The following is a 10,822-nucleotide window of genomic DNA, read 5'->3' on the forward strand; positions in this document are numbered from 1 at the left end:
CAGGTGGGTGCTGTGACTTCCCTTCACAGGTGCTGCCAGGTGTGAAGGTGGCCACGTGTGATGTGCCCCTAGCACAGCCCCAGGCGAGTGGTCTGTGAGTGGTGTGGCCACATCCCTCACCAGCATCATTGGTACTTTTGCTGGGCAAAGTGGAGTTAGGATAGAGGTGGGCGGCATGGAGGATGCAAGAGGCCAGCATGACCTGCAGGGTGGGAGGTACCCCAGTTTCCTGGCCTCAGTTCTGCTGCTTAGCCCATTCACTAGCTTCACGAAGTTGCTCATTCTTTAGACGGCAGTGGGGCTACCGTCCATCCACCCACCCACCACCGTCCATCCATTGTCCATCCATCCGTCTACCCACCACCCACCCACGTGTGCTGGCCCATGCTAGGTGCCGAGTGTACAGAGAAGGAAAAGTGGACCCTCTGTCAAGGAGCCCCCCTGGGAGGGAATGAGGAGTGAGGTGTCTGCAGGACTGACAGGCCTGTGGGAGGTGCAGACTGTGCCCTCTGCTCTCAGCCTCTTTGCCCCTTTAGTCAGGCCTGCAGGACAGTGCTGGGGCCACAGCCGTGCACTAGACTAGACTACAAACTTCCAGGCTCCTCTGTACACAGCAAGGGAGCGCACAGCCCTGGGGTCCTCAGCATGGGGTTTGGCCTCGGGGTCAGGAGACAGTATTTCAGATCCCAGCAATGTCTCTGACTTGCGGGGTGACCCTGGGCTTGTTTCTGGTCCTTGGCTCTCATTTAGCACTCTTGGTGGCCGTGCCCTTGACGTAATGGCTGCCATCTTGTTTCCACAGAGTGACCTATTGGATGTGAACCAGATCATCAAAGACTTGGCCTCCATGGTGTCAGAGCAAGGAGAGGCCATCGGTGGGTACCCATGCCATCCACCCAGCCACCTGCCCGTTCCCCCAGGCGTGGGCAGACGGCAAGGCCTGGGCAGGTTTGGAGGTGTGGGCATCTGCCGCATTCCTTCCCCACCTCCTCAGGTCGCCCCCAGCCCCTCGGGAAGGCCGGGCCTGAGGAGTTTCACTCAAGAGGGTGGCCCACCCGTTCTGCTCATGGAAGAGCCCTGGCCTGCCTGCCCCCGCCACCCCCACTCCGGGCCTTCTTCCCCAGCCAGGGACTCCCCAGGGGGAGGACAAACTGTCCTGAGCGGGGGATGGGCTGCAGCGGGTCCCCCCGCGGAGACTGCTGGGGGTGTGTGGCCGGGAGCCACTTCCCAGGAAACGTGCGTGGTGGGTTACAGGGCTGTGAGCGGGGAGCTGACGTCCCTGCTGTTTCCCAGTCTCCCCCACGTGAGGGCATCCGCCCCACCCAGCCCGGCCTGCCACCTGCTGTGGCCTTAAGACTTTCCTGCTGCTGCCCTGAGTGCCCGGGTGCCCTGGGCAGCGGGGAGGTCGGGGAGGGGGTACTCACAGCCCCTGGCCTGGAAGAGCAAGGCGGCTCGGGGCGCCCAGAGCCACTCAGCCAGCAGTCAGCACCCAGCCACGGCCCAGGGCTGCCCCCCACCCTCCACCCCCATTCCCCTGCCGAGTCATTGCCTCACTGGGGTCCCCTGGCTCTGAGTAACCTCCCGCCTCTCAGGCCTGGGCGCCGGGGAGGTGCTGAGGCCCATGCATGCCCTGCTCCCCAGCGGGCGGCCCGGCTGCCCTCCTCAGGGTGTGCTGCACCCCCAGGAACAGAGAGGGTCGGGCCGCGCTGCCTCAGGCCTCTCGCTCAGCTGCAGAGCCTGGGCTCCTGCAGGACCCTGCTCTGGCCTGGGCCGCTCTGGGCGGGGCCGCCCGTCACCCCAGGGCCCCCTCTGTCTCCACGTCCTCCCTCACCCTCACTCTGGCTGGCCGTCTCGTGCTGGGTGTGCAGGAGGCTTTTACGCTCCAGATGGACACCCAGGTGTCACCTGGATGGTCACTGAGCCCCATCACTGATCGGTAGGGGCTGTGTCCCAGGCGGGGAGGTGGCGAGGACTCACCTGCTGTGACCCTGGTTGGGGCCCGACGGAGGGGATGGGCACCTGGGCGCGGACGGGCCCCCGCTGCGTGCTGTTATGGGTGTCCCCGCGACGATGGTTGTCGGTCTGGGGCCACCGTCCCCTCTACGGGGGGCAGTGGAGACCCGGGGCTACGAGCCAGGGTCGGGGGCTCTGCTCTCCACGGCCCGTCCCATCTGCCGCCAGGCGCCCGTTGGCCTCCGCCCGCCCTGAGCCTCCGGTGCCTTTCCAGGGTCCAGCAGCGGCAAGGCCGCGTGCCGGCGCAGCTCCAGTCCCGAGCCGGCCGTGGTGGCCCCGCTGCCCGGGCCGGGCTGTGCGCCCCTGCGGCCGGGCTCCCACTCACGCACCAAGACGCGGAAGCCCAACTTCAGCCCGCAGGAGACCGAGGTGCTGGTGCAGAGGGTGACGCGCCACTACCCGCTGCTGTTCGGGGCTCTGCGGGGCCCACCCGCCCGGAAGCACCGCGTGTGGAGCCGCATCCTGCAGGCGGTGAACGCGCTGGGCTACTGCCGCCGGGACCTGGGCGACGTCAAGCACAAGTGGCGGGACCTGCGAGGGGTGGTGCGCAGGAAGCTGGCCGAGCGCCCCCGGGCCCCCGGCCCTGTCCTCACGCCCGTCGAGCGCATGGTGGCTGAGACCTTCGCGGCCCCCGGCCCCGCTGGCGAGGGCCAGCCCGCCGAGGCCCTGCCGAGTAAGTGGACCCTCAACAGCCTGCACGGAGCTTCGAGCAAGAACCGCGGGGAGAACTGAGGCCCCTGTGCGTCTAGATGGGGAGACCGAGGCTCCAGGCCAGTCCTGGGCGTGAAGGAGCTGAGGCTCAGAGCCAGGTCCATCTGGGGTCACCCCACGTGACAGGGCCTCTGCGGGGCCTCCGAGACCTCGGAGAGCTGAGGTCCCCGTGAATCTCTCGGGTGCTCGTGGGAGGCCGGCACCGTTTCCTCCATCACTGGCCCGGCTCAGCTCACCTCCCTGCCCCTGCTGTGCCCTGTCTTGGGCGTGGGGCAGGCAGGGCGGGTGAGCTCACCTCCGACGCCCTCTTGGGCTCTCAGAGTGGGGTCCCTTCTCCCTGGGTCACTCAGCCCCCAGAACAGGCCAGGGCAGTGTCTGGGGCTCGCAGCCTCCCAGGGCCTGGCGACCCCTCGGAGCCCAGGGCCCACCGCCGGGGCCAGCTTTGCAGAAGTTTCTGAGCCTGGTGCGGAGGGCGGGCCGGGCCCTCTGGGGCGCCTCAGCGTCTCCTCCCCGCACCCGTTTTCCTCCTCCTCCTCGAGGCGCCTCTCAGTGTCCGTCAGGGGCGCCCTTCGCCGGGCTGCCTTCTGTCTGCACGTAATGGCTCCACCCACAGCTCCAGGCTGAGCTCCACCGGACCCTTGCCTCACCCCTTCCTGGGGAGCTGCTGGAAGGACTTTGGAGACGATGGCAGAAGCAGGACCAGCTCCCTCCTGAGGGCTGCAGAGTGGGCGGCAGGATTCAGCCTCGTGGGGACGAGCAGGGGCCACAGACGCCCCCAGCAGAGGCCCCAGCAGACCTTCTAGTGGGGGTCTGCACCGAGCAGGGCTGAGCGGATCAGAGATGCACGCAGACCCAGGACATGGCCGTGCCCTGGGCTGGACCATGGGGAGGGGCCTAGTTCGGGAGGCCACCTGCTCCCCTACAGGCAGAGCCAGACCTGGTTTTGGGGTGCTGCAGGGTGGGCACACTCTAAGGGCCGAGGGGGGCTGGCAGCAGGTGGCACGGGTGTGGCCCTGGGTGTTGAGACCCGTCCCGCGAGTTCCCAGCCCCGGATCGAGGCAGGAGCTTGGTGGCTGTGTTTCTCCTGGTGGCCCCTGGGTGTGAAGCTCGGCATGCTCCGGGGTCACGAGGCCCAGCCTGGCGCAGACGCCCCTGCCTGCTCTGGTGGGCCGGCGGCCCCTCTCCCGGGCCCCGTGGCTCCCGGGCTCTCCTCCGTCGGGACGGTACGCTGACAGCGAGCTCCTCTTGGGATCGGCTGGCACAGTGCTGATTCAGAGAGGTTTGTTGAATGAGTGAGAGAGAGGGGTAGGGGCAGGACACCCCCTCCCGCTCCGGTGGGCTCAGACCAAGCAGGGGAGTGGCTGCCACGCCTGGTTTGGGGGTGGCTCGAGGCCCAGCCGCACCGGCTCCTGCCTCTGGGTCAGTTCTGGCCTGGGGCTTGGGCAGGGTCCAGCTGCAAGGCTGAGGACGGCTGGTTGGCAGAGCGCAGGCCCCCCCCCGCACCCGGCGTGCCTGTAGCTCTGTCCGTGTTTGGGGGAGTGGTGCTGAGGGGCTTCTCTTTGGTCCCGGGGGGCCTGACCCAGAGTCTGGGTGCCCCGGAGACCCCCAGAGCAGAGGCCTCCAGGGCAGCCCCCGCCGAGCACCCCCCGCAGGGACTGGGGGTGAGCCCAGGGGCCTGTGGCCCTGCCTGTGCCCCCATACTCTCCTGATGGGGCTCCCCATGGAGGGGCCGAACTCAGACTTCAGGGAGGGAACCACAGGCAGGGAAGACGCCCCCTGCTCAACCCGGGGCCCAGGGGACTTGGTGCCTGGGCGGCACCTGCGTTTATGGGAACGGTCCCTGCCTGGGCCTGGGTGGTGCCCAGGAGCGCAGCTCTCCAGGGAGATGTGTGCGTTTAGCCGTTTCTGCCTCTGGAGTACTCACCAAAATGCATGAATTTGGAGGCTTGTCCTGTTTTCCTGCAAGAATTTACCTGATGCACCTTTGCGCCTGGTCCCTGCTGAGGGCCGTGCCCATGGCCGCAGTCACTCCCTGATCGTCTGGGCGGTCCTTCCCTTTGGGAGGAGAGAAAACAGCATAGAGAATCGCCCTGGTCCTCAGCTGGGCGCAAACCCGGTTCCTGCTGGGGTCAAGCCCCGCGGTCCTAGCTCACCCCTGCCCTGCGTGCCCTCCAGCTGGGCTGTGCAGCCACAGGGGGCACGGATGGATTTGCCACCCGTTTTATGTGATGCCGCCTTTTTACCAAGGGCGTCGCTGAGGGGAGTCTCCCGGTGTGCGAGGGCGGCCCCTGGGCCTCGTCAGGGCGGCTCAGGTGCGCTGTGGGGCTGGCACCTCTGGGGGGTTGCGCGGACGCACCCAGCAGGCCCCTGCCTGAAGTCCTGGCCCCCACTCAGCCCCTCACTGTTGTCAGGACCGGCCGGTCAGCGCACTTGCTGACGTCCAGGGCCGGGTGCGGAGGACGGTGTTCCCAGGCCCAGTCTCGCTGTCTTCACGGCGACTCTGTGAGCGTGCAGAGTCATTGCAGAGCCGGGCCTCACCCTTCCCTGAGCAGGCTGCCGCGGCTCCAAGGGACAGGCACTCCCAGGCTCTCTGTCCGGACAGCTCAGGCCGGCCAGTGGCCACGCCAGGGGGCTGACCGGTGCCCCATCACTGCAGCCTCCGTTCTCTGGAGGCTGGACTCGCGCTTGTGCCTCGGAGTGCTCGCCGGGGGGCAGATGCCGTCCACGCCCCGTCCCACGGCCCTGGGTGGCCTCGGGGTCCCCACCCTGTAATCGCCTCTGTTGTCTTCATTTGCAGATAGCACTGAAGCCGGCCTGAGGCTGCGTCCTCGCACTCACAGGCGCCAGTGAGCTCCTGGCTGGAGCCAGCCGGCACCAAGTAAGTCAGTGTGAGGGGACAGCCCGCCGCCCCGCCGGCCCCTGCCCGCGCCTGGGCGGGGCAGGCCCGCAGGGTCTTCTCTGTGCCCAGGCGGGCTGCTGTGGGGGAGGGGAGAGGAAGGGGTTGCGGGCCGCGTGCCCAGGGTGGGAGGTCCCGCCTCCCCCTAGTCTGCACCACCCCCTCCCCCAACCGCGCCGCCGAGAGCACGGCCGGGGCTTCTGCCCACCGCTCAGCAGTGAAGTGCGAGGGCAGGGGTGAGGGGCGGCCAGGAGCAGCGCTCACCAGCTGGGTCTCGCTGCACTGGGTGCCGACGTGGCTGTGTCTCCCTGTTCCCAGGGTGTGCGGCACCCCAGCTGCCCCTGCAGGAAGCTCTGCGGCTTCTCCCTTATTCTCAGAAGGGCAGGATGGGTCTGTCGGTGTCTGCTGCCTTCATGGAGGGCGTGGGCCGTGGAGAGGGCCGCCTGGCCTTCCGGCCGCTGGGCCGGGTGTGTCCGTGTCTGCCCCTGGCCTGGCCCCCGGCTGGAGCTGGTGGGGCCCTCTCTGCTTGGGACGAGTTGGCCGGCTCAGAGGGAGTGAGGACAAATATCTGACCCTGATTTGCTTGAGATGGGCTTAGGGCAGCCTTGGGGACCAATGCCGGGCTGCCGTGCTGACCTGCAGCCACCGCGTGAGCCCCTGACTGGGCCAGGCAGGCTCAGACCTGGGTCCAGCAGGGAGGGGGGGCCCGCAGCCGCCCTCCGCTTGCTCGCCATCACTCGCTGGCCCTCCGCTCCGTGCTGCGCCCCGACTCGCAGGGGTGGAGCCCACAGAGCGCATCTCTCCTGGAGCATGCGTCCTAGGGGAGGGCGGGGTGGACAGTCCAGTCCAGTGACGCGAGGGCCCTGGGCCAGCCGAGGCAGGGAGGGCTTCCTGGGGGAGCTCCGAGCAGGAGTTGTCCTGGCAGAGGGGACAGAGGCCAAGGGAGGGGCTGCCCGGGCGAGCTCGGGACACCCCAGGCCGGGGTGCGGACAGCTGCGTGGGGGCCGTGCCGGCGGGAGCAGGGAGGGGGCTGGGGAGAGATGATGGACGACGTCCTGTTCCCTGGGGGCTTTGGGAAGTCAGGGCTGTGCTGGGCAAGGGACTCCGGTTGCCTTAGCGGGGAGGAGAGGGCACAGGGTGACGGTCTGGACCAGGCAGGGCTGTGGGCAGGGCGAAGCGTGGGAAAGAGCGGCCCCTCCTAGCAGCTGCGCTCCCTTCCCAGGCTTCCCGTCCCTCGGAGCCCAGTGGGCAGAGCACACGCGGGACGGGAGGCCGCTGGACTCCACGAGAGTGCGTCGTGGGGTGGAGGCTGGCCCCACTGCCGGCCTCCCTTTTCTCTGTCAGTGGCCACTAGACGCCTAAGTCAGGGCGACAAGCGTAGGCCACACATGACAGCTGGAGAACACCACGCCAAGCGGGGGCGACGGCATGTATCTGCAGGACGGGGCGGAGGCAGGGCTGGAGGTCGTGTCTGCTGGTGCCAACTCGGGGCTCTCTGCCCCAGCCACGAGCCCCAACCTTTCAGCATGCCGAGGGCAGCCAGACCTGCACCCGGACCTCTCCACCTGGCTGGGTCCTTCCAGGGCCTCCCAGAGTAGAAGGTGCGGACTGCAATTGACAAGCGAGGCGGACTTGTCGGAAGCCCAGGGCCCGGCCTCTCCAACGGGAACTCTCCGAGCGGGCCAGTGCCTGCCGCGGGCCTTCAGCCCCAGGAAGCCTCCTCGCGGGAGGGAAGCAGCACGCCGGCAGGGTGGCTCCGCCCGTGAGCCTCCGGGCTCAGAAGGGTCAGCAAGTGCCTGGACCGCAGATGCCTGGAGCCCAGAAGGAGGAAGTGACAGTGAGGAGGAGGAGGAAAAGGAAGAGCAGGAGGCGGACGGGCGGCCACTGTGCCCGCGGACACACCAGGCTCAGAACCCCCCCTGGCGCCGGGGAGCGCGTGCGCCCAGGCCTCTGCGGTGGTGCTGTCATAGCCCCTTTGCCATCGCAAAGCAGGACCCCCTGTGCCATAGGTGAGGTGAGAGGGGCTCAGATCCAGGAGGGACAGCCCAGAGTCGCCCCCCCCCGCAGTAATTCCTCGTGCTCTTGCCCACTGCCACGCAGCGTGTCGGCAGGTGTCAGCAAGGCAGGACACCACAACCTGGGGCTCAGGCCCAGGGCTTTTCCTTGGTTGACTCACCCTCCACACCCAGCCAACTGGAAGGTTAGCCTTCAGCTGGGCCTCTCATTTGCAGACTAGGGATTTGAGACCCAGAGGAGAGAAGGGTTTTCCCAAGGTCACACGGCTGTCAAGAGGAAGAGCTGATTTTGGAGCCCAGTTTGTAGGATTCCAGGTCTTAGCTTTTCCTGCGACCCTGGGGTAGCTCTGCTTTTATATACAGCTGTTCATCTTTATGGGATGTCCTTGGTGGATGGATGGACGGACAGACGGATGGGTAGAGGGATGGAGGGACTGAAGGATTGGAAGGGTGTATACACAAGTTGGTGGATGGATAGAGGCGTGGGTGGATGGATGATGGATGGATGGATGGATGATGGATGGGTGCTTTGAGGATGGATGGCTGAGAGATGAACAAATGGATGGATGGATGGATGTAAGGAAGAAGGATGAAAGGAAGGAAGGAGGTGGACAGATGGAGGGACGGATGGATGCTTGATGAGCAAACAGATGGGCAGATAGATGAGGGGACGGATGAGTGGGTGGATATGTGTAGGTAGACAGATGGGCAGACAGGAGGGTGGGTAGATAATGGCCAGCTTGGGTGGGTGGGTGGATGGACAGACAGATGGCAGCATGGTGGTGGCACCTTGGCTTTGGAGCTGCCAGGTTGAAGTTTTACCTTGATGTTACTGGAGGACGTCTTTCGCCCTCTGAGTCTTGGTGTCCTAGCGAGGGCGCTGCTGCCCACTGCAGAGGGGCCCCGCGAGACCTAAATAGCTGTGTGGGCAGAGGGCCTCGTGCAGGTGGTGCTCCCTGGCATTGCCCCGGTCCTGGCTGGCGAAGGCTCACGTTTCCTGTCTCCCTCTGCCAGCCGACGAGGACGAGGCCCCCGGCTGCCTGTGGCTACCCCTGCGGACGCTGGACGGGCCGAGCCTGCCTGAAGCCGACCCCCTGGACCCCCGAGGAGCCTTCCCTGCGTCCCCCTCCTCACCCTCCCCGCCCGCCTCCCCGGCCTCGGCACCCCCCGCGGCCACATTCCCCGGGGCCTCCCGGCCCTCGCCGCCCTCCTCGGCGGCACCCCAGCCCCCCGGGAAGCCCTCAGGGGCTGAGGCCTCGGACTTGGAACGGCGGCTGCTGGACTCGCAACGGCAGCAGGGCGCCCTGCTCAGCTCCTGGTCCCAGCAGCAGAGTGCCCTGATGGCCCAGCAGAACCTGCTGCTCCAGCGGCTGGCCGACGGCGTCGAGGCCCTCAACCGGACCCTGGAGAGGCTGGTGGAGGCCCTCCCGACCCGGGGCGCCTCGCCCGCAGTCCCAGATGGCTCCCCTGGGGGCGGAACAGCCTGCAGGCCAGCTGGAGGCTCCCAGGGCAGCCCCCAGGGCAGCCACACAGGCCAGGAGGTCTTCTCAGGGATGATCCTGAAGGTGGAGGAGGAGATCTAGGGTCTGGACCCCGTGGGCCGCGTGAAGAGCAGGGACTCCGGTCCTGCCCCTCTGAGGGGCAGAGATGGGGCCTCGATGGAGCCAGAGAGGATGCAGGACTTGGCCTGTGGTTGCCCCTTCCGTCCTGCCATTGTCCGTGGGCCTGTGACGCGAACGGAGGGCCGGGCTGAGGTCTACTCAGGGGTGACGCCGGTAGGCGGACTGAGCCCCCTCCGCTCCCATCCCGTGCTCCGACCGTCGGGGCGAGTGCTGTGGAGTGCAGAACGGGGCGCCTCTCGGCGGGCAGTGAGTGAGCGGAGCTGCAGGAAGAAGCACGCGGAGCGCAGCGCCCCCAAACCACTGCCTTGGGTGTGGGTCCTGGAGTGTGGCTCTGCTGGGCACCCAGAAAGCCCCCGGCGTATGCCCTGGAGTGACTCCTGGAAGCCCGCCTGCTCTGCGGGCGTATGGACTGAGGGGGGCTGGGCCTCTGCATCCTCTTGATTCTGCCCCGAGGGAACCACACCCCGCGGGCCTGCGGTTATTTCTCTCTATTTTATGCCTGCGGTGTGGGGTATATATATGTATGTGCACATATGTTCGTTGGTACTGGACGGGGTGGGATGCCATTTTATACCTGTCGACTTTTCTTGGAAAAAGATATTTTTCCTCATATGAGCATAAAATAACAACAAAAAAAGGCAGTGATGGTAACGAGGGTGATGACAGGAAATGAGATGGAGCCCGTCTGTCTGCGCCTGGGCTCTGCTTCTGCCCTTGGCTGGCAGGCGGCCCTGATCCCCCCGCTGGTGTCAGATCCGCCTCACCTGTGACTCCTGGCCCTGTGGGGTCCCTCGGGGCTGACCCCAGCTCCTGGCCCCGCCAGGCAGGGCACAGGGGCTCAGCGCACAATTCGGGTGGCTGTTTGGGTCCTCGTGGCCCTGGGGCTGTGCCACCTCCAGCTTCCCCTTGGCCTCCTTCTCCAGACTCGTGATGAAAGCCTTTTCCGGAAGCAAGAGGCTGAGGTCCTGGCGTAAACTGGACAGCGTGCTGGTCCCAGGGCTCCCAGGCAGCCTGGCACTGAGGGGAGCAGAGACCAGGGTGGAACACACACAGTGGGAGGGACTTTTCCTGGTTTCTCTGTTTACCGTGTGGCCAGCAGCATGTCAGCAGCTCTTGTCCACAAAAGAGAGCCCGAACTCCTTAACTGCCCATCCAGCCCTCTGCAGTGCGGCCAGCGCCCTTCCAGCCTCCTCTTCCCCTGCGGTCTGGAGGACACCATGTGTTCTCCATGGCGGCCTTTCCTTCAGCCCTACAAAGCCAGAGTGCATTTCAGTGCCATGTCTGGCATCTTCCTAGAGCTTCATTCCAGGTGAAAGGCACGGACCCTGCTTGTCCACTAAGATGCCCACTGCAGTGGACACACATCTCTCTATAGGCAATGAACACTGCTCTCCAAGGTTACCCACTAACCCTGGTCAACACCTACTCGGATCCCAACCTAGCCCTGACCCTGGTCACACTCGGAGCCCTGATCCTGGTCACATGCTGAGCCCTGACCCTCGTCCCGTGCTGAACTCCGACCCTGGTCCCGTGCTGAACTCCGACCCTGGTCCCGTGCTGAACTC

General features: G+C 66.3%; 1 protein-coding gene across 1 annotated transcript in view; it reads left to right on the forward strand.

Annotated features, from left to right (window-relative positions):
- TSNARE1 (t-SNARE domain containing 1) overlaps positions 1 to 10,816 on the forward strand; it is an 84,028-nt gene extending 73,212 nt beyond the window's left edge. Inside the window, 5 exon segments of the mRNA XM_029222596.1 lie at positions 803 to 875; positions 5,522 to 5,536; positions 5,539 to 5,562; positions 5,565 to 5,602; positions 8,650 to 10,816. Of these exon segments, the coding sequence (XP_029078429.1) occupies positions 803 to 875; positions 5,522 to 5,536; positions 5,539 to 5,562; positions 5,565 to 5,602; positions 8,650 to 8,976 (477 nt within the window). The 3' untranslated portion in view covers positions 8,977 to 10,816.
- Positions 10,817 to 10,822: the final 6 nt, after the last annotated feature.

This window comes from Monodon monoceros, unplaced genomic scaffold (genome assembly GCF_005190385.1).
Source record: "Monodon monoceros isolate NGI ecotype Baffin Bay Population unplaced genomic scaffold, NGI_Narwhal_1 Super_Scaffold_14, whole genome shotgun sequence".
Taxonomy (NCBI): domain Eukaryota; kingdom Metazoa; phylum Chordata; class Mammalia; order Artiodactyla; family Monodontidae; genus Monodon; species Monodon monoceros.